Source organism: Pleurodeles waltl, chromosome 7 (assembly GCF_031143425.1).
Source record: "Pleurodeles waltl isolate 20211129_DDA chromosome 7, aPleWal1.hap1.20221129, whole genome shotgun sequence".
NCBI lineage: Eukaryota > Metazoa > Chordata > Amphibia > Caudata > Salamandridae > Pleurodeles > Pleurodeles waltl.
In genome coordinates, this window is record NC_090446.1 from 1,458,419,196 (window position 1) to 1,458,443,346 (window position 24,151).

At 44.8% G+C, this 24,151-nt stretch overlaps 1 protein-coding gene across 1 annotated transcript in view; it reads right to left on the reverse strand.

Annotated features, from left to right (window-relative positions):
• The window catches only part of NPHS1 (NPHS1 adhesion molecule, nephrin), a 201,363-nt gene that overhangs the window by 122,861 nt on the left and 54,351 nt on the right, over positions 1-24,151 (reverse strand). Inside the window, exons 10-11 of the mRNA XM_069201119.1 lie at positions 16,809-16,950; positions 6,429-6,553 (exon numbers count right to left, since the gene is read on the reverse strand). Coding sequence (XP_069057220.1) covers positions 6,429-6,553; positions 16,809-16,950 — 267 coding nt within the window. The remainder of the gene's footprint in view (positions 1-6,428; positions 6,554-16,808; positions 16,951-24,151) is intronic.

Here is a 24,151-nt window from a genome sequence, read left to right on the forward strand (position 1 = left end):
ATTTATCAGTTAAAGGGATGGGCATATGTATTGCTATCTATAGAGAGGCAATTAAGGAAGACCAGTATTCCTTAAAACTGGACATTGGAATAAAATGTGGAGTAGATCACAGTCCTCCCGAGGACAAATCCAACAGGTAGAATGGTGTAGTAAACTTATTGTGTTGAGTTTTTGTGGTGACCAGTACCAGTAATGAAGAATTTTGGCAAAAGTAGATTTAATTCTGGCCTCTCTGATTCCCTTATCCATATTCCATTCCTAATCGGTATAGGCTACATTATTTAACCCTTGCCATTTGACGTGGATTTGTGCTAGTAATGGGTATGAGTTTAGTTTATGCACTATGAGATTATAGAAGCCAGAGACTGACCCTTGAATTTCCCCCAAGTTTTTAAGTATTGTAGCACTGGGGAATCCTTAAGTATCCCTTAATATGGTCCTAGCCTACTAAATAGAACTTATTTTAGCTGTAAGTATTTCCCCTCTTGAGAGCTAGGTAGTTGCAATTCTATCTTAAGCATGTCAAAGGTTTTATGCTCACCTTCTAATGTAAGTGCGCCAATACTATAATACTCTCTTTTTTTCATATATACCAGGAAATAGTCTGTTTACCTATTCTAATATCAGTGCTATGGCATATGGGAGCCTTTTTATGCAGTCTCGACTTACTGGTCAGATGTTTGTGGGTGTGTACCCAAACCTTAAGCACAGATTGAATAATAGGATTATTGTAAAGCAGGTGACCTATGAGTTGCCTGTACAGATTGTCGTTCAATAAGAACCCATAGTGGGTGATCATCCTGCCCGGACCAAAAATAAACCAATTGAGATAAATGGAGGGCTGGATAGTAATGTTCAATGCATGGTAAACTAAGGCCAACATATAGCCTGTGAAAAATCATTTTGGAGATTTTAAATCTAAGTCTCAAATATCCCCAAATAAAAGTTTTAATGCCTTTGTCAATGTCTCACAATATTGATATTTTAATTGTGAAAGGCATGTTACCTAACCCTTAAGTGAAACAAACCACTATAAGAATTTTCACTGCCTGCACTGTACCCCAAAAAGACAGGTTAACATGTGACAATTTTTTATACTCTGACTTCATTTTGGCAATAAACTGATCTAAATTATCTTGAATCATATGTTCTAAACCTCTGTTGATAGAAATATCTAGATACTTTAGACGATCTGCTTTCCATTGACAATTGTAGCCTAAGATACCTGCTTTTGTTGTACCCTGGGACAACAGAAGAGCTTCACTATACTTCAAAATGACTTTCTAACCAGAAATGGTTGAAAAGTGAGAAACGGCAGACAGAGAGACAGGAGTGAAGTCGTTTGATCAGTGTGAGTAATGTTGTGGCTACAATTTTCAAATATGTATTCAGAAGAGAAATCAGATGATAATCACTTAATTATGATGGATCTTTCTTGTTTTTGGGAAGGACCATTATGATAGCTTTATTTGAGAGTGAGGAGAGACTACCAGTTTCCTCAGCTTATTTATCAAAGTATTCCTGTACCTTGAGGTTGTCATCATCAACTTCTGAGAAATATACTATTGTATAATAATCTGTAAATGTACTAGTGATTGCCTGAGTCTCAGTTAGTAGCTCACCTTCAGAGTTATATGTAGCTGGAATAGTTTATCTTTGTTTTAATCATGCCACTATTAAACTACCAGTTTTTTCCCCCTGTTCATAGTTGCAAGCTTTAATTCTATATATCATATATTCTGCTTTCGAAGTGTATAGTGCATTAAGTTCCATTTTAACCTCCTTCAATTTGTATCAGAAAGCTTCAGTTAGATTGGTAAAATGGGCATGTGTCAGGGTTTTGATATCATTTTCTAGAATGGTCTGTTTTTCCATTCTATGTTTCTTGGCTATGCAGAATCTCTCATTACTTTCCCCCAGTGGTGGCTTTTGCAGCTGTCCTATTTGTGGAGAAGAAACCAAACCTCTGCTGTCTTTCATATAGGCAGTCAAATGTGATTGTAATTATGACTTTTCGTCCTGTAGTTTGTACTGAGATATGTTTTAAGACCATGGTTTCCTACAAGGTCATTTCAGACCACAATCAAGCTGGAGACTGATAGGGGCATGATCTGAAAGTGCAATTTCTAAAATGTTCCAACCTAAAACTTGAAGTATAATAGAATGTCAAATAAGGAAATAGTCCATTTTAGAATGGGTATCATGCACTGCTGAGTGATATGTAAACCCCTTATCTGATGGATGTAATAAGCACCAGATAGCAATTAAACTATAATCTTATGGAATGTCTCTGAGTGTCACTCTTATTTCTGCCGTGTATCATACCTAGGGGACCTGTTCTGTCTAAAATTACATCTAAGGGAAATTCTAGTCTCTTCCCAAAACTGTTTGGAAATTCCCACTTCATTAGAAATCTGTTTAGATGAAGGAAAAAAGGAGCTTTTGTCCAACGGGGACATACATGGAATCCAGTCCTAGGACATTCTCACCTAATTTAAGTTTAGTTAAAACAAATCACCATCCTCATCTGACAAAGACTGTAGTATTTGATGTTGCAGTTTTGTCCGTATGAGAATGGCTGCACCACTCTTTTTCTAGTACTAGTATGAGATATAGGATCTCCTGGCATGTGAGAAGGGGGTTCACAGCTGTAAAGAATCTGGCCTACCCAATCTCGTTTTCATTTTTCTATTTCTATATCAGATAGATGTGTCTCCAGAATAAGAGCAATATCTGTTTGTTTGGAGGCTAAGTAGGAAATAGTTTTTTCCTTTTAATGTAATTAGTAAAGCCACTGACATTGATAGAAGCCATTTGCACAGGAATAGTTGTCATGATGCTGACTGAAAATATGAAAGTATATCTTTACTGTGTGACAAAGGGTCAAAAGGGTTAAAAAGGTGAGGGGACAGAATAATATGGGAATGTGGTAATGGAGAATTACTGGAGGGAAAAGCTATCAGTAGTATAGTAAACCTGAAACCATGTGGAATTACCAAAAAATATTGTTAATACCAAACTCTAAATGGTGCAAGTACACCATTCTACATGCTAGAATAGAAAAGAACACTACAAAAATGTGCATCTTTTGTCGGTGGGTCTAGACCTCAAATCAAGACCCAGAAAAAAACACTCTGCGTTAATAGATGATGAGAGAAAACCACACCATGTAGTTATAAAGTCCATACAAATACAATATGCGATATGCAGGGTGAGCGTAATAACAATGTATGAGAGAATCAAATGAGTCATATCCATCAAAGATATTAACTGCAGTAAACCAGTAATAAAATCATACTTATACATAGCATTTATACATATATTCATCCAGCTGGAAGAAGAGATAGTGGAAGGTTGATCATAAGTTTCTTTATCAAAGGATGTGGATGACTATAGAGGTGATCTTGATTTGTCTCTGGAATTTCCCTGTGTGAGTACCTCTGCACAATGGACCACTTTATCTCTGTCAGATTGCCTCTTAAAGGTGTGAATGTATAATCTACCAGTAGGGTGACTTTGTGGATCATCCTGTGATTGAAGTTGACTGTTCATAGTTATTTCTTTCAGGGGTGGTGGTAATAAATCCATGTGCTGGTCATCTAAACTGGAATTGTTTCAGATCTTCAGTCTCTGTATAATTCCTTGATAGCCATCCATTGGGACCCACATTGTGGCAGAGCCTAAAAAGCCATACGTGATATCCCATTTCCGAAGTCTTGGTCTAAATTGCAAGAACGCCTTTTGTTTGGCATTGATTTCAGTGGAGAAGTCTGCAGCAATAAATACTCTATGGCCTTCAAGTTGTAAGGACCATGTTTATGAGCAGGTGTTAGTATCTGGCGGACTTGTTCATGACGCAGGAGGCATGCAATGATTGGTCTAGGTCTAGATTCAGTGATTGAAGTTGAAGCTCTTGACTGAATCCTGTGTGCTCTCTGCAACTCAAATGAATGTTCAAAAGATATAAGCAGTAGCAGCAGTATTAACTGTGGTATTTGTAGCAAGCTCTTCACATCGCTATTTACTTCAATTTTTGCTGGAATTCCATAAAAACAGATGATATTCCTCGAGCCCTGTCTTCCAAACCTATTACATTTTGTTTTAAATGCCAGATATCTGGACCTCAATACTCTGCATTATCCATTCATTCTTCCAAAAGGGTGGTTTGTTTATCCAGAGGTTCCACGGATGGTCCATCCGTATTGTCTTCAACTCTGCAAGATCTGAAATTTTGATATCCATAGATTCCAATTATTGCCCCACAGTGAAGATCTCTTTTCAATAAAGTCCACAGAAGCGGTCTCCTGTGGATCTGTAGTAGAAGTGCCGGATGGTAAAGTATTCCCTACCACTTCTGTAAAGGTTTTCTATTAGCTTTTCCTCTGGCCATACTGGTATAATTCAACGTTAGAGAGGGCAATAATTAAGTACAGCCTAGTAATCAAATATGGTACTAAGTTGTCGTGCAAAGTAATTCAATAGTAACAATTTAAAGCCAAATACAGATTAGAATGAAGACAAACATTTGTGAGGCAAAAATGTATGGCTGAATGTTGTCAAACAGGCACCACTGAAAAACAATATATTAGAATCATCACAGAGCTCCATCCTGCCTATCTAAATTTGTTCCACACCCACTGCTGATAAAAATTCCCACGTTCACTTAAATGCGCAGCAGAGTCTGAGCTGTCAGATGAAGAGAAGTATCTCAGAGTTGAAAGTTCTTGTATGTTTCCCCTGCAATGTGTGAGAAATATTGCAGCATTGCAAAAAAACTCCTACAGCAGCCTCTCGGTTCAAATAAAGGAAATGTCACTTACCTCCTCAGCATCTGGCTCTGTTTCTTGGATAATGAGTCATTCTTTCACAGACTCTTTCAGCTGAAAAAATGATGTATAGCTCCCATTTACCTAACAGCTTTCGCTCCACAAACTCTGCTGACAGGAATTCCTGCATTCATACCCGAGCAACAGAGTCTGAGCTGTCAAGTGAAGAGAAATACCTCAGAGGAGAGAGTTCTCATATGTTTCCTCTGTACAGTATGAGGAGATCAACAGAACTCCAGCAGTAATTCAATTCTCCTTTATCAGCCTCTTGACTTAAATGCAAAGGGTGCCATTTATCTGTTCAGCAGGTGGCTGTGTTTCCTGACGGAAAGAGTTGTTTTTTCAAAGACGTTCTCCGCTGAAGGAACGGTGTCCGAGTGGGGTGTAACCAAGCAGCAGAACTTCAGAGAAGACCTCAGCTTAATTGTCCTCTGTTATGCCAGAAAAGATATGAAAGTTATGGCTCTGTTATCTCATTCATGTTGCTTTTCATTCTGGCTCCATGGTCGTGTTTTGAGAACAGTTTGAGTAATCTTTCTCCTCGCAAGACTTGGTGCTCTATTCCAAGGCGGCCACATCAGTCGGTGGCCAGACTCCACCCCCCTCACCTCTCTTCTCAACTTCTTAATGGCTGTAGAATCATTCCATTCTAGGACTGAAATTCCATTGGTCTATCAATATTTGAAGTGGCCTAAATGTGCATGCCAAGTGTGGTTGTCGTGTCTCCAATTTACTGTAGACGTACTCAGCCTCAGCAATCCTGTGAGATAGGAAGTGCATTGTTCTTCCTGAATATGCTTCAGCTACACCGCCTAATGGCTTGCAGACCAACTCACTATTGGTTAATCTACCAAGGTGTGGCCACATTCTCCACACATAAAACAATGTATTTTCTGTTTTCCAACTTTAATCTTTTCTGGCCACTTTCAAAGATGGTAAGGGGATTCTGGCTCTCTAGATCAGATTCTGAGCCTCCGGGGATCCTTCTGCAGGCCTCTGCTGTCATTGGGTCAATGCATTTTGCCTTTTTGCACAACTTTGTCCCATTTTTACAGAATCACTTCAGCCAACAGGTCTGTTAGAGCTTGGGAAGGCTGTGCCCATCCTCACTGCTGTCTGTTTATACATCTGTCGGTAACCCCTAGCTAACTGGTGTTACACAATACGCACAATTCTCTAGAAGAATATTTTAAAGGACCAGCTCAGTTGTATCTGCCGCTGGGCTCTGCTGCATTTGGTGCTTCTCTGTATTATGATGTACTTTTGAGATAAGCTGTCTGAATCTCTTCATGTGCTGCCATTTGTGTAGAACAGACCACACAGTAAGGGCTCTCTGTCTTCCATGAGAGATTAGGGGTAAATGATGGTGCTCAGGTGTCTCTGCCTGTCTCAGCTTGTGGTTCTGAAGTGCAGGAGCCAATATTTAGTTTTACCCTTGATAGTTCCCATGAGGCTCTGTACATGTCCATTTCTTTGCTATCGGACCCTAAGCTGTGGCACCTTACCAGCCACTCCTGAAATAAAGCACCCCACAGGACGGGTCATGAGATGATGACTGATATGACAATCCTATGAGCTGAGTCTTTTTATTGCAACACATACCTTAAACCAGGTGAGGCGAGGGGGTGGGTTTCCGCCACTGCAGAAGCATGTCAATTTCACTGGTGTGCCCGCGCGGAAGCGGCGTTCTTGGGGAGGAGCTTCAATCCACAACCTATGAGGTGGGTCTGTGGAGGAAAAGGCAAAAAAGGTCGACCGTGAATAGATTTCACAGCACAGGCAGGGCAGACCTCTCCTACTTTCCCAAGATCAGAAACTGCATTATAGTAAGTCTAGTTTTTGCACTTCTTCTTAGAACCTGTCCTTTCCTTACACTTCGTCTCTGTTGAATGACTCCCATGGATGCTCACAGCCACACTCTATTTACATTACACTCACATTTTTTCTCCAATGCTATTCGCACACCGCTGCTTATGTCTGCTTCTCCCTATCTTACTTTTCTCCCCTTACCATCTCCCCTTCAGGACGAATTCTCTCATTCCTTTCTCCTCTTTGCACCTCTACTCAGACGTTTGTGCTCTGGCTTCGTTATCACATGCTCAACCATCTCTCCTGAAATGTAGATGTATGCACTCCTTCAGCCTCCTTGCTCTGCTGGCCACTAAGACTGGCCCTCTGCCAACAGCTGTCTCTGCCCTACTCACTAGAGCCCTACATTTGGTCTCCTCATCTTTTCATCTTTTTGTGTCTGCATGCTTCACCATCATTCCTTCTGTCATGTGTTACTTTTGCCATTGCTGTATGTTCCTGCACGCATTATGAGGCCTTTTCATTTGGAACTGGTGGCAGTCGGTACTTGCTTTTCAGATTTATCTGTGGTGTGTCGCAACACTGTTTCCCACTCAGGTCCGGGCTGGCCCCCTTACTCCAGGTCATTATGAACTCTGTCTCCAGTCCTGAACTATTCACCTACAGATCATTGCTTTCAGGTCTGTTGGCCTAAAGAGTTCAATGGAAGCAAAAGAAGACTACAACACCCAGAATCCCATGGGCTATCACACAAACCCCCAGAAAAGACATGATGAGACTGAAATGCTCCTTGCGTGGGTGAATCACAAAGAAGGAAAGACATCAAATCAAGACCAGGGAACTAACATAAACGAAAAAACCATCAAATTATGAGGTAAGTATGCACTCAAATTCTAATCGAGTCCATAGTAAATGCAATGTTAGGCCTGGGCGGAGTTCACGATGTTTCACTTTGTGGAATTCCGCAGAGTTGATTAGAAACTCAGTAGAATTATGCAGATGCGGAGTTCCGTGAGCCACGGAATCCTGAATGTGCCGATGTCGGAAGTGCTAAGCAGTGTCGGGCCTGGTTAGCCAGGCCCGACCCTACTTAGTGCTTCTGAGATTGTGTGTATTCAGGAGAGGGCCGTAGGCATACGGGGCAGGCCAGTGTACAAGAGGCCTGAAATGACAGCTATCGCTGCCTAGGGCCCTGGCCTGATTTCAGGCCAGGGCCCTTGGCAGCGAAAGCCGCAGTTTCAGGTCTCGTATGCACAAGTATATGCAGTACGGAAAAATTTTTAAAACTTGGACTCACCTGGGTCCTCGTTGTCAGTAGCCTGGTGCTCTGCCTCTGTCGCCCCCTGCTCCTGTGCCTGACCTGGGCTGCTAGCGGAGGGAGCCCTGGAGGATCCGGTCTGGAGCGGGTGCTGGCAGCAGCTCCATGCTGCCGTGCCTACGTTGGGCTGAGATTACGGACTGCATCCCAGTTATGGGCTACACAGCGTAAGTGCAGACTGTCTGAGCTTGGGCTGTGTGGCCCTAACTGGGATGCAGTGCACTTCCGCTGAGCTCCACTCCACTGGCGGGACTAGCAGAGTTTTTGGGTGAACTCCACGCTTCAAGCAGAGCACGGCATGCCAAATACTTCGTTAGCTCCGCCAGCGGGGCAGAGGTCGCCGCCCACCCCTATACAATATCTGTTTGCCAATAGACCTGCAAGGTCTATGTGAGGTCTGTGTGTGAGACCTGAAGATAGTGGTCCAACCGGACTTATTTTAGCTATCAATTTTACATTATAAGGAGCAATACATCTGTCCTGTGGTACTGTTGCTGCTTGGGATTTCTGAATATGAGAAATTATTCAATTTAGAGCCTATCTAAGTCCACGTGTGTTAGAACATTCAACTTACTGGACAATTAAGTTATTTTAAAAGACTCGCGCTGACTTGGTTTGGTGAACAAATATCATTGGACAGACACTACTTCTTACTTGAATACCTCCCTCACTATGGGACACATAGTATCACAACTATGCTAATCATTCTCCTACTTTGTCATTTCCCCAGTGGGTTGCAGGGTAAGGGACTGGTTTTAGAACATGTGGGATGACTTATTCCAACCATGTCCCAGTAGCCTCATTTTAGTTGCAGCCTCCGCAGTGCTGGGCTGGTGTGACATTTTTTTGCCAGGGCTGACTTTGGTTTCCAGTATGGTCCTGCATAGTACGCTTTAGTGCATAGCAAAGTATTGGTTACTATGCCTCTTGATTATGCTGAACTTTCTGACCTATTCATCACTTTTCTCTAGAGCTTGTTGAGCTGTTGGGGATTAAAAACTGAAACTGATGCACAGTTGCTTGACCCTAGAGGCACTGATGATGACCTGAGGCAAAACTTATACATTTACAATTAGACTGAGGATAGTCTGTAGTGTCACGGTTCTTTCAATGCCACCACACTGCCTCATCCCCTATAGTTCCATTGTCAGTTGCAGTATCATACTTGCTAGAAACCTATGTAACGGTTACTTATATAATCTTTTCACAAGCAATTGTATCACATGTGACCACAGACCTACTGACCACTTCAAACCAAGTTTTATTATGAATTTATATTTTTGTTATTTTAATGATAAATTAAATTACATTATATGAGCTTGAGTGTGGTTTGCTTGTACCACTTCTAACCTACAAGACCAACAGGATCTGCCCTACCACTGAGACACAGGATCTGTTTTGCTCACACTACAATCTAGCCACGGAATCTGCAGCATTGAGTAGTGCCACTAACACCAGTGCTTAATTTGAGCCTGCGGTTTCTGGTGCCGGGCATTGGTACTTAACTATCAACACCTGCACTTATAATAGTCTGCCAGGTGGAGGTGCTGTTTGTCTAATTCAGAAAATGCACCAGAACAGTTGTTTATTATTTCACTATATAATAAAAATGACTAATACCTGCCACCGAAGCCAATCTTCTGGCTAAGGGACCTGGAATAGACTGAATTGTAACAGTTGTAGGAGTGTGATGGTTAGACGTTGTGCTAGCAGTGTGATAGGCAGCACTGGCAGAAGCAATGGGGGGTGCAAACTGCAGTGTTCCTGACAAGGGCCCTGGCATTTATTCTTTTACAAATTAAGCACTGACACAGAAGACCAACATTATCTGCACTACCACTGATCCACAGTACGTGCACCATTCACACTATAACTGAGCTAGGGCATCTGCAACATTGAGTACCACTACTAACCCACAAGACCAACATGATCTGTACTAAAACTGGGCCACCGGACCAGCACAGCTCACTCTGCAATCAAGCAGGGGCAATTGCAGCTTTTAGTTACACTGTTAAGCCACAAAACCAACATTACTTGACATCCATTGAGCCACAGGACATGCACCGCTCACACAACAATCGAGGTAGGGGATGTTCAGCATTGAGAAGTGCCACTACCACTACTGACCCACAACATCTGCACTACCCATACTTTGGTCAAACCAAGGAAACTGCAGGTACAAGTCATATCATTGAGTCCCACCCAGCTCTATCCCTCAGCATGGGAACTGCAGTACTCACAATAACCATTTTACCTCAGTACTCACAGCCACCAGCACTACCTTGAGTGATGATAGCTTCAGAACTCAGTGCTACCACTAAGCATTTGGAAGCACAGTGTTCAATCCTATTGTTGAGACCCAGGATCAACAACACTGACTGGTATTAGTAAACCAGGGGATCTACAGAACTTGACACTACAGAGCAACAGCACCAGCAGGACCCATTACTTCTATCAAGCCATAGGATGTGAAGTACTTGACACTACTACTAAGCCAAAGGTCTAGCAGTACAGAGTACTACCACTGAATCACAGGTCTTGCGGAGTCCAAGCCTACCACTTAGATATGCGACCATTAGCATTCTTTACTACAACTAAGCAGTGAGGTTTATACCCATCAAAAGAATGTGGAGCACCCAATACAACTACCAAACCCTAGAACCTGCACCATGCAGTGGAGTCATTGAGTTATGTAACGTGCAGCAGTAAGGCCTAACTCTAATTCATAAGACTTGCAGCCTCCAGCACTATCATTCACCCACAGGACATACAGCACTCATTGCTACAACTGAGTCACAGACATGCAGGACCCAGGACTACGAACAGGTTCTGAACCAGCCTGCGCTACCCCTAGGTCAAGAGGTGTGCAGCAAGCGTTGCTAGTGAACAACGTTACCTGCAGCACTACTATGTCCATTGAGTTATGTGAACCGCGTCACCCATCACAACTGAATTACCACTGGATTAGGGGCACAAAATCACTGGTAGCAGTTGCTGATAGCACCCAACCAAATTAAAGAGCTATGGAGACCGGTCCGTGGGGTGTCCATTTGTAAAAATAACCCCTATTTCTACAAGCTGCTTGTCTCCTTTTTATCTATTTCCGGTGTGCTGTGGGGCAGCATGCTGTGATGGCCAACAAGCCACACAAGCTGCTTGTCTCCTTCACATATGCTCTCACTGCCAGGGTGTAGAATCCTGTGGTGTCCTACCAGCATTACATTCAGGATACAGGCCAGTTGCTTTAGAAATACTCACTCTGCCCTAGGGGAGCAGGCTGCCCAGCCAGTTGCTGGTCTCTTTCAGATATACTAACACTTTCCTTTGGGAGGAGCAAGCTGAGAGATCGTCCCTCCACTCTTAATGTTGCTGGTTTCCTATATGCATATTCACAATGGCCTGGAGGAGCAGCGTTATGGTTTCTTCAAAGCCACAAGTGCTATGTGCTTCCTTCAGATATACTCACACTGCCCGGGGGAAGAGCATGCAGTGGTGTCCCAACATTACTGCCTGCTGCTCGTATCCTCAGATATACTCACACTGCCCTGAGGGAAGAGCATTCAGTGGTATCCCTACATTCCTGCCTGCTGCTAGTATCTTCAGATATACTCACACTGCCCTGGGGGAAGAGCAGGCTGTGGTGTCCCCATATTCCTGCCTCTGCTGGTATCTTCAGATATACTCACACTGCCCTGGGGGAAGAGCATGTTGTGGGGCCCCCACATCCCTGCCTGCTGCTAGTATCTTCAGAAATACTCACACTACCCTGCATCATGTGGAGTCTCCACAGTCCTGCCTTATGGTCAGCCCTGACAGATATACTCACAATGCCGTACAGGAGCAGCATGTTGTGTTGTGCCCTGGCCTCCACGTTAATGGCTTCCTTCAGATATACTAACACTACCCTAGGAGAGCAATATACTGAAGGGTCGCCTCTTGACGTGGATGATGCAACTATATTACCATTCACAAATGCCCAGTGGAAGAGTGTTCCGTGATGTTCTTCTAGCCATGCATGCTGCTGGCTTCCTTTAAAATAAAACTGCAATAGAGGAGCATCATATTGAGTGATCACCCCAACACATCTTGCATGCTGCTAGCAGGCAGCCTTCATGCATAATCACAATTGCAGGGGGAGAGGCATGCTGTGGTGTCCTACCAGCCATGAATGCAGATGGTCTCCTTCATATATACCCCCAATTCCCAGGGACAGCAGTGTGCTGTGATATCCCCATCAGCACTACATGATGCTGGTCTCCTTGTGATATACTCACACTGCCCTTGGGAATCAGAATGCTGGTGTGTTCCCACAGCCATGCCTGCTGATAGTCCCTTAGGAGGCATAGTGCAGTGGTATGGTCCAGTCCTGCATGCTTCTGGATTCCTATAGATATACTCACACTTCTCTGGGGAGCAGCATAATGGGGCACACCCCAGTCCTGCATACTGCTCGCCTCTTTCAAATATATAACAAAAAAAGCAAGCAGAAGTGCACCAAGAGGAAGTGTCTATACTTCCAAATGAAAAAGGGCGACTGAGAAAGAAACAAAGGGGACATCCAAAGATCTCCTTCAATACACCGCAACCAATCTTTCCTTGGCCAGCCTTTCAACCACAAAAAGTACCACATTTTTTCAGTTGGTTGAGCCATCATCTGCTTGACAATACACAACCTTTTTTAGTAAGAGTATGGGAACCACTACGAGGGGAAAAGAAAAAAGAGACACTGGTCCACTGGGAGGACAACCCACAGAGAGTCAAGATAAAGAGTATGACAAAGACGGCCACCACCGCAACCTTGTGATAAACTTGAGTGGCAAGGCCATCCAACTGAAGGTTCTCAATAAGGGCCTGCAATGTGTGACAACCCCAACATTAGACAAATTTAGCTCAACTGCAAATTGACTGAATTCTTCAGGAGAATAAAACTCAAGACCTACTTCTCAGATATCGCTGAACAAATTCAGAAGAGGGTACGTGCATTTGCAGAAGAAGTCTACCTGTGTCTCACCAACCTATGCTGTACCAATAGAAATTTTAGCCTTTGAGAAAGCTGTATACAATGATGTAGAAACAAATACAAGTTGACACTAGGAAATTTTTTCATAATGTCTTGTGCAGAAAAAGAGGCATTAGTAGACTTCAGATCTGATTGTACAATCATACTCAAGCCAGCGGATAAAGGGGGGAAGATAGTAATATAAACAACTCAAGCATACAGACAGGCGTGTCTTCCCCTGTTAGAAAACAAGAAAATTTACAGGATAATAGAAACTGATCCCACACCCCTATTATCAAAAGCAATAGATTATATAATCCAAGAAGAACTAACTGGTAATTGGATCGCTGTGAAGGAGGCAGAGTTTTTGAAGAACATTGAAAACACTACTCTCTCCCTAATTTCCTTAAAAATCGCATCCCACCAGGAGGACTCCCAATTGTCTTTGGGTTAGGGGCAGTTATAAGACCCCTGTTGCAATTCAGTGACTTTTTCTTCCAATAGTCCAATAGTGCAGAAGACACCCACATACTTAAGAGGCACAAAACAACAGTTGCATATATTACAATACATATATTTTGACCCTGACAAAAACCTACTGATTGGTCTTGGCATTGAGAGCGTTTACACTAGCTTGACACAGGAAGACACAGTCAAGGTCTTGGAACAAATCCCTTACCAAGAAACATGGGATCATAGAACACAATGCCATTTTGTACTGGAGTGTGTTAGATTAGCATTCATGAAAGATTTTTTTTTTTATTCAACGGTGCACTTTACCTACAAATACATGGCACATCCATAGGAAGTACCTTTGCCCCTAGTGTAGCTGGTCTCTAAGTCCATGATTTTATAACAACATTTATTCTGTCAGAAAATAACTCATATAAGAATAGGATAAAACTTTGGAAGCAGTACATAGATGATATTCTCATTGGGAAGGTGAGGAGGAGTCTGCCACTGCTTTCTTCAAATGCTGAGCAGTTTAGATTAACACATGCTTCACCCATTACATAAGCAAAACAGAACTGACTTGTTTGGACAAGATTACTATAGGAGGAGGAATTTTGACTACAGAGACATGAGAAAATGACAGCTAATAATAACCTCTTAAAATTTATCAGCTTTCAACTGAGACCACTGAGAGAGAACCTCCTCTACGGCCAATTTTCGTGGCTAATGATGAATTATAATAAACACAGAACCTTTATGAAAGAAGAGTAGGATTTGGATAACAAATTGAGACAAACAGACTACCTAGAAGGAATAATCAGAAGAACGATGAAAAGAGTGAGGGATGCCAGCAGATAGACCCTACTTGAGACTAGTCCAAAAGCATCAGTAGATAATGCACTGCTTTGTATGACAACATACAAAGTTGCATCTAACCAGGTGAAGAAGATAATAGATAAAACTGGAGACTACAGAACAGCAGAAAACTATAATTTTAAAAACCAATGCTTTACTACAAAACAGGCAGGAGTCTGTGGGACACACACAAGAACAAAAGAGGAACCCATGAATACAAACTGAATTGTATTAATACATACATTCAGATATTTGGGGACATCCGATACTAGTGGGCCATTACCTGTGTGGGAATTGCATCATTTGTCACTTAAGTGACCCCCATCAAAGTACTGAAGCTGGATCTAGGAAAACTTTGGGTTGTATGAAAAGAGACTACTTGTAATTCAGAATCTGTTATACAAATGATCACATTCCGGTTCCCAAAATGATACTTAGGGATGGCAACTAGGAAGGTCAAGATCAAAAGTATGTTAGAAAAGACTTTTCTAAGACCAATCACCAGCCACTAAATGCTATGGGAGTGGACAATGAATGAGATCACGTAGACCTCATAAGTTATACGTATTTCTTCCTATAGTGAACATGCATGCTTTTTACTTGCAGTGGACAATGAACCTGAGAAATAAAGCTAATTGCAGTAACCATATTCTCCTACTTTTAAAGCCTGCAGATAAAAGAGAAATTCTCTTAGACCAGTTTGTATGAATTTGCATGTGTGTGCATGCACAAATATAAGAATAGACAAAATATGAAGGCCCTCATTACGACTTCGGTGGTCTTTTTCAAAGACCCAACATACCGCCAGTGCTTAGGAAGAAAGAAACCATGGCACATCACAGGTATATGAAGATTTCACTTTATTCCTCTATGGCGTCTCGGAAAAACACAACCCTTGTTCCAGTAAGGCAGAAATAAGTTTGATGTTAACGAGCCAATAAATCCGGAAAACAACAGCCGACACGCGTTTCGTCAAAATTGACTTTTTCAAGCCTCCAACTTTTAGAAATATCAGATTCCGTGGTGAATATCCGAAAATCAATGATGTTTGCGAGATAGCATAGCATGAGTTAGATAGATTGGCCGAGGACCATGATAAAGCTGAGCTCGGTAACAGACTGAGTAGATGTTCTCGTGCTGCTAACGGTGTAGCTTCTGAAACCTCTTAATCATGCCGGCAGCAATGTTGAGGTGCATCGGATGCACCAGCACCCGTCGCGCATTCCACTGCCCGTAATCCGGGCAGTGGAATGCGCAATGGGGCTGTGCATGGGGGCCCCTGCAGTGCCCATGCCAAGTGCATGGGCACTGCAGGGACCCCCAGGGTACCCCGGGTCTCCCATACCGCCAGGCTTTCTATGGCGGTGTTTACCGCCATGGACAGGCTGGCAGATGGGGACTCGTAATCCCCAGGGCAGCGCTGCCCTGGCGGATTACAACCGCTGGGACCTCCAGGCTGGTGGCAGCCTGGCAGTATCAGTGGTATTACCTTCGCGGGTCCGCCACGGTCATAATGTGGCAGTAAGTACCGCCAGCCTGTTGGTGGTACTACCGCCACATTATCGCCACCCGCTGGGGTCATAATGAGCCCCTAAGTGTACACTAGGGCAGTAGAAAGGAAGAAAGAAAAAGAAAGAAAGAAAGAAAGAAAGAAAGAAAGAAAGAAAGAAAGAAAGAAAGAAAGAGAGAAAGAAAGAGAGATTGAGAGAAAGAAAGAAAAAAAAGAAGAAAGAAAGAAAGACATGACTCGTATGGGCAACTAAGTGGCTGAAGCATGTAGGCCTTGTTCTGACGCTGAAGCTAATAATTGCCTCTATATGCATCACACCTCTGCTTTTATCATGACCACCTTCTAAAATTAATCAACTGGGGTACTCTCTAGACATTTTTAAATTAAAGATGCAGTCGCTACCCAAAAGAGCTCATCCAGATATTGGCAGTATCTGGACGAGGACTCAGTGATGAAGCAAGCCACCAGAGTATGTGTGGGGGAGAGTCTCTTTTAAAAAACAAAGGGACTCCCCGGGCCATTTCTGAGGAGAATCTGAGAGAGTGCGGAGGTTGTCTCTTCTTGTTTTGGATACTCTTTCATATATACTTACACTGCTCTGGGAAGCAGCACTCTAGGATAAACGCCAGTCCTGCTGCTGCTGGTATATAACCAGATCATAGGCTATCATAACTTTGCTACATGAAGAGCTAATGATAGAAGCTTGACTAATCGGGACAGTGCACCTATATTTAGGATGCAGGACCCTCACCCACCAATCAAGGCATTATCTTCATTGGGTCTTGCGTCATAAATATAGGCACAGAATCCACATTAATCAGATTTCCATCATTTATTCTGCATGTAGGAAGGTTTGTTGCACCTTATGTTTTGGTTGTATTCTATTCAGAAGGAGATACAGCAGATCTTTAGAACCTCCTACTTCTATATGGCACTCTTTCAGTTCTTCTCACCAACCTCTTGGGAACAGCTTTCTTTGTGGTTCCATCTAGTCCCCCACAGGCATCAATGCTACCGGTAAACTTCAGCTATACTCACACTGCACAGTGACGGTGATAGAGTTCATCTTGGTGTAGAGTACGGCTTCGTTAAAGGCCTCGCAGGTCAGCTGGAGTCCATTATCCTCACGCACGGCTGTGTGTGTCAGGTTGGACATTGTGATCTTTCCTCCATTGTCTGCCTGGGAGGGGAGGCAATGAACAGGGCAGAGAGACAGAGAATAAGAGGTTGTTAGAAGAGTGGGACACAGGAACCCTGGAATGCTGCCTTGTCAACGTTTTTGACTCTTAAAATAGTACATGACCATCACTCGCCACGCACTCCCCATTGGTGCCAATCTTATTTATTTTCTACAATTACCTGGAATAGAGGCCTGCCATGCCACACCCATCCACTATGCTCATGTTCATGTGATGCTTGCTACAGCATGCCAATGGCAGCAGCATCTTTCTTGATGGCACTGGCGCCCTTTCTGTTGCCACTGGATACACACATATAGAATGGGGCTGAATAAATGTTTTCAATCTGAAGTAAGCGGAAGCATCATGAATCCACACAATTTTGCAGATATGCTTCTGCATCCCAGAGACGAAAAAATATGTTGGAAGGCAGCCAGTAATCCTGAACCGATATATGCCCAATTTGCAGGAAAATCGGGCAGTTTGTGTGTATGGTTCTTCCTAGCCCATATTTCGCTATACAGGTAGCATCACACAACCTGTACAAACTGCATGACGTGCCTGATATATGCCTGTTTTTCTGGTTTCCTTGGAGAGGGGATTAGGCCATTTTACAGCCCAATTTTGCTGCACATGTGGACTGAAAAAGAAGTGTGGATTTTGCCAGTTTTTAAATTCTGATAATTGGGAGCAGCCCTTGACTCCCCGCTGACCCCAATCGTTCTTTACCTGCAATGGGACTTCCTGTCCTCTAGAGTCCTGTAACCCTCTCTGCTGCCCTATATTTTGCGGAATATTGTGTGTAAGTTTATTTCTTGGATTTTGTTTGTGTTATTGTTTCACGCTCCCCTTATTTTCTTTCTCGCTCTGTGCCCCCTACTGCCTGCTAGCCCCTCCTACCTCCCAGGACTACTTATGGAGGCCACAGTGAGGATGTGCAGTGGGTGCATCCTGAGGGTGCACCAAAGGTAAGCCTGTCTGTGCCCATCCTTGCCTGGACCGCACCCACTGCCAGGACCCATGGTCCGACCACAACTTGTAGATACACTGCCGCCAAGCTCAAAGCCCTCGACCCAGGACTCGTCAACAACAACACTTGCCTCCTCCGGCTCCACGGCTGGACCTTTGGACTGAGCCGGTGTGATGTCAATCCGAGCTGATAGAGAGAGGGCCAAGCAAAGCTGTATCTCAGGGGTGTCCCAGGAGTGGAGGAGCTGTCGTCACAGCAGAATGCACTTCTGGGGGCCCAAAGGAAGATGGAGACTGACTGGGGGCCAGGGTCACTGGGCCAGGGTCACTGGGCGCGATTAAGTGATTTGATCCCTCCAGCAGACTGTTTCCCAACTCAGGGAGAGGGTGGAATATGCAGAGAGGCACTGCAGTGTTAGATTGGTGGGGGTCCCAGAATCAACAGAAGGATCCAGTGTGGAACTGGTCTTGGAGGACTGGCTTCTTACGGTGGTGTCGGGGGGCAAGACATCGAAGATGTTCATGACGGAGAATGCACAGAGTGCCGGGCAGACCCCCAGTGCCTGGGGCCCCACCCAAGCCAATTGTGGCAAGGCTACTCAACTTCTGTGGCGGAGATCATATCCTGGAAGTGGTGCGGGCTCATGGGCCCTGGGAAATAGGAGGTGATACAGTGAACATTTATCCGGACTATACCACTGCTGTCCAGAAGCAACAGGAAGCATTCCACCAAGTAAAAAGACACCTCTGAGCACTGAACCTTAAAAATGCCCTTTTCTTCCAAGCGAAACTTCAGTTTGAGACACAATTTTTCGACATGGCTGGGGCTGCCTGGGAGTGGTTGGAGCAGAAGGGATATCATCTCCCAGACCAAGGCGAGCAGCCTCAAGAGGAGTGGCAGTGATGGTGGGTGCAGAAGAGGAGTCACGGGGGCCTGATGGCGGTCCCAAGAAGATCCCAGATGGAGAGAGCAAGGGCCAAGGAAGTGGCAGACAGCATCGATCCTGGGGAGTCAGGTAAAAAATGGGAGGCTCTGATAAAAGGCTTATATGAGAAGGCAAGCAAATGTGTGGTAACCAGATCTGAGGAAAACAACAGGCCAGCTGTCATCCCAGTGATGGCTGATATGATCATCTGAAGCAGCTGCTTGAGGCAGCTGAGATTTCCTGAGCACCCTATGTGGGGACAGCAGATGGCAGGCCGGAAAGACAGAAATATAACAAATGCTTGAGGCATGGCCCAACACCCCTTGTATTCATATTCCTTATAAAAGACTTGTAAATCAGTGACTACTGTAGTTGTTGTTGTAGATATTTGGGCGACAGACACTTCAGGCATTGAGGGGCGGGTAGTTTCAATTACGCAGTGCGAGGAGGGTGGGTGGGGGGATGGGCATGTTTGGGGGCACTGTTGGAGGCATACAGCGGCACTACCAAGGTAGACAGACATGGAATCAGGCTAGACGCCACAAACAATGGCCACGCATCACTTAACACCCAACCCTCACCCTTTTTTTTTTTTTTTGAATATATTTTTATTAATTAATAGGTCGCTGTTTACTTTTCACAGTTACATTTACGGGAACATATAATCCAAGTTATTCACACCATTTAAAAGGATACTTTACTTTGCATGTGTTCACAGATGACTTATGTTGTGTTTTAACTCACATCTAGGTCTATATCCGATTTCTGTTGCCTGTTAGCTCTAGGGTTCTATATTTGTTTCCTTAAGTATCTATTTCCTTGTCTCTTTGTTACCCATTTGTCTTACATGTTCACATAGCAGCTTCAACTTTAACATAACTATGTACATACTTAATGGCTTTTTGTGGGTGGTTTTAGTGTTAGGTAGTGAGGATCGATCCCTTAGGGGGCTGTATCTGGAGGGATAATCATCTGCTGTATGCGTTTTCCTATTACTCCTTGTGGGTGATTGTACTCCACTCCACTCTGCACCTTGTGGTTTATTATGAGCTGTCAGTGTTCTCTGCTAGCTATTTCATTGTTATTCTTTCTCACCCTCACCAGCGGTGTACCTGGGTTTATTCCTTATCTCCTTACAGTATCTGTTTAGGTTTCCGTTTCTGTTTGAGCTGTATTAGGATTTAATGGTTCTTCCCCTGTGCTATCCCAGCTCATCAGTAGTTCTTCCCACCCTGGGGCCACGGGAGTCTGTCGGATACCCTTTGCTTCTTCAGTTTTTAAGACCTGCAATTCCGCCCCGGCCCACCTCTTGACGTCATTTTTCCATTCAACAAGTGAGGGAGGGGTAGTAGCTTTCCAGCCCCTCATAATTAATCTTTTGTAGAGGGCCAGGGCGAGATCCAGGAAGCGACTCCCAATCTTCCCTAGTTGGATATCCGTCTTTAGGCCCAACAGACAGACATCGGGGGCGAACGGCAGTTCCGTGTCATATAATCTTGACATGCTCTCCATCACTGCTCTCCAGCCCATTTGTAACACTGTGCATTTCCACATCATGTGGTCAAAGTCTGCCTCGCCCTCACCACATCTGGGGCATATCTTGGGGGTTCCCCCATATATTCGGAACAGTCGGTGAGGGGTAAGATAAGTTCTATGCAGGTAGATATTGGATATATTGCAGCCGGGTGTTACGCGATGTCCTCCGAGGATAAGCCAGAGCTCTGTTCCAGTCTGCCTCAGATAGCATATGTCCGATTGTTTTCTCCCACTTCTCCCTGAGTGAGTGCAGGGGATCCAATGCAGCTTCTAACTGGGCTCGATATATTTTCGTAATTAAGTGGGATTCTTCTCCCGAAGTCAGCAGGAGGTGCAACACTCCGTGAGTCCTGGGCTCTGCGTTAATCGTATCCCACTGGCCTTTCAGAGTGTGCACCAGCCTCCTGTACATCAAAAATTGACCCTGAGGGACCCCCTTCCCTATCAATTCGCCGAAACTCTGTATTGTACCTTCCCTGAAGGGCTCCCCCACCGTCAATACTCCTGCATCCCTCCATGGGCCCAATCCCCGGCCCCCAGATCCGGTTCCCTTCGGTTCCACGAGCAATACCGGAATCGGTATCGCCGGTGAGTAGGGTGGACCAACTCCAGTCCTATTCGCACATCTTTTCCAGCACATCTTCGCGGTGTTAGTCATTAGGTTGTCTCCGAAGGGGGACAGCTTCTTCTCTATCATGCGTGCTATTATTCGATCTATGTCCATCGAACCGTGGGGGTTAATTAGGTCCAACTGCCCCTTACCCACCATCCAGCCTGCCACCCACCGCAGCTGGGATGCCAAGTAATATGCCTCAAAGTCAGGAGCCCCTAATCCACCCGCTCGCATCGGTCTGCACATAGTAGTCAATGCTGTGCGTCTCCGGCCCTCATCCCATATTAATTCCCGAAGTAGGGTGTTTAATTCAGGGAACCATGCAGGGGGGACCCATAACGGTAGGTTAGCAAAAAAGTAGAGGAGGCGGGGCAGCATCACCATCTTAGACAACGCCACTCTGGCCATTGTTGTTAGTTTTAGCGACCGCCAAAACCCAACTGAGGCGCGCAGGGACCGGAGCGCCCCACCCAGGTTGCCGTCCCGAAGATCGGCCAGCTCATGAAATATTTGGATCCCTAGATATTTGAAAGTCCGCGGGGCCCAGTTCATATCTTTCGGACATGTTTCAGGGCGCTCCATGTTTGGTAGTATGGGGAAGACAAATGTTTTGCCGCGGTTAAGATGAAGTCCCAACAGTTCCCCATAGCTCTCCAGGATCTTTAAAACCCACAGGAGGCCACTGGTTCCGTCTCTCAAATACACCAGAATATCGTCCGCGTATAGGGAAATAATATGCTCGCTAGGACCCCAGTTAATTCCTCTACCGATTCCTTCCTGTCGTATTTGGGCCGCTAGAGGTTCAATTGCCAGGGCAAATAGCAGCGGTGATAGAGGACATCCCTGTCTGGTTCCTCGATACACCGGATATGTGTCGGATATCATTCTGCCCGTCTTCACCCTAGCCATTGGGGAGGAGTACAGTAGGTCCACCCACTTCACCCAGCTTCCACCTAGTCCCATCTTTAGCATCACAGCCCTAAGGTAGTCCCACCTGATCGAGTCAAAGGCCTTTTCGAAGTCCACTGCTAATAAAACCCCTGTCGGAGGTTTTTCTGTTGCTGGCATGTGTAAGATGGCAAAGACCCTCCTCAGGTTCAACGACGTGCTGCGACCAGGGACGAAACCATTCTGATCTGTGTGCACTAGTGTTGTCATTAGGGGGATCAGTCTGTTAGCCATGATCTTACTGAGGATCTTAAAGTCACTATTCAGCATTGACAATGGGCGGAAGTCGGTCACCGGCGCTTCCCTGTTTTTTGTTTTAGGTAGTGGTATCACCAAAGCCTCACGTAATGTGCCCGGTAACTCTCCTCGGTGCAACGCCTCCGCGTATACCTCAGCCAGCTGGGGCACTAACAATGTCCTATATTTTTTGTAAAAGTCCATTGGAAGGCCATCGGTACCGGGAGTCTTTCCAGGAGCCAACTGCAATATAGCCTCACTTATCTCCTCCACTGTTACAGGTCCCCCCAGGCTATCCCTCCCCGCTTGGTCCAAGGCCGGGAGAGCGATTCGCTGTAGGGAGTCTCGGAAGGCCTCCACCCCCAGGTCATGGGGTTTCCTATACAAGTGCATGTAGTATCCCTTAAAAGCTTTGTTGATTGGGCCTGGGCTTCGCCTGCATATTCCCTTTTTGTCTTGTACACTTGTGATGGGCTCTCCCCCTCCGCTTGGGCGTACCAGCCAAGCTAGAAGCCTTCCCGATCTACCCTCCTCTGATTGCACTGATGCCAGGTATTTTTGTGTGTTGTGGCACCTAAGTTGTGACTCGATCTGGGAATGCTCTCTACGGGCCCGCTTATATTCCTCATTCTCTTGGGCTCTAACATCTTGTCTCACTTCCCATTCGTGTATTTTCTTCTCTAAAGAGGTCAATTCCCTTTCAAGTGTGCGTTTCACCCCCACTGATTGACCCAGGCAGAATCCTCTCGTTACCACCTTAAGCGTTTCCCATTCTGTGGCTCTGGATGTGGCGGATCCACTGTTAATTTTGATATGTTCTGTCAAATGGCATCGAAGGGCCTCTCGGTACGGCTGATCCTCCAACGCAGTGGGGGACAGTCTCCACGATGGAATTGGGGGTCTGTCCTCTATAATACTCAGTGTAATCAGCAAGGGACCCAACCCTCACCCTTAAGGAACATTAATGGCTTGGGCCGCAAACTGAAGAGGTGGGTTATGTGGAAGTATCTAGGGAGAAAGAATCCAGAGATACTTCATCCTCCAAAAGGCGGGTCTTGCAGGGAACGCTTGTATTATAATTAACCATGATAAATAAAGCCTGCTGTAGTATTACTTTCCAGTACTGGAAATAAAGATGATCTGAAGATTAGGTAGAGATGAATAAGGATTCTTTATTGATACAACTCAGGAAAAGAAACTCCGTCCACACTTGGCGCAGCTCTCCACCAACTGACTCCAGTGGAACCTCTCAACATTCCAGATCATAACACTATGTGCCAGGATAGGGGGAGACAGAATATACCATACAAAACATAAAATTACAACTATGACATGAAAGAGAAACACAACTAAAGACACTAACAATAAATGATACTACACCTGCTAATACACTGGCTTTTTGCCTGGCTTCAGAAGGTTGGGTATATTGGCTTGATGATCATTCCCCCTGAAGGTGATCCGAACACGGGTGGATAGCATGGGCTGCCGTGAGTGATCAGTGGAACTGCACTCTTATAAATGGACATTTAGAGATCCTGAGGGGAACGGAAGTTGGACCCCTGGGACTTGACTGCATGAGAAACTAGAAAGCTGGTGGTGGAGATTATAACCCAATACTTTAAGGAAAATACAGGGAATGGACTCAGAGGTCACAGTGATAGAAGCCTACAAATCAGTCCAGTGGGAATGCCCCCTAGCCTACATCTCAGGTAAGCCTAAAGAGAGGGACAATGTGTTTGAGGCGCTCGAGTTAGACCGCCTCAGGGGGAAGTTGATTATGTACCCAACCACACCCCGATCTAGCCGGTAAGACTGCAGCATGGAGAGAGGAGCTGTGACAGCTGCTACGCCACAAATGCCAGGGCAAAGTATAGGGCAAAGAAAGGCAGGCTGTATGAAGAAGGCAACAAGGCGGGAAAGCGGAATGCATGACTTGCCAAAACAGAACGAGGGCCAGAGGTGGATCACAGAGGT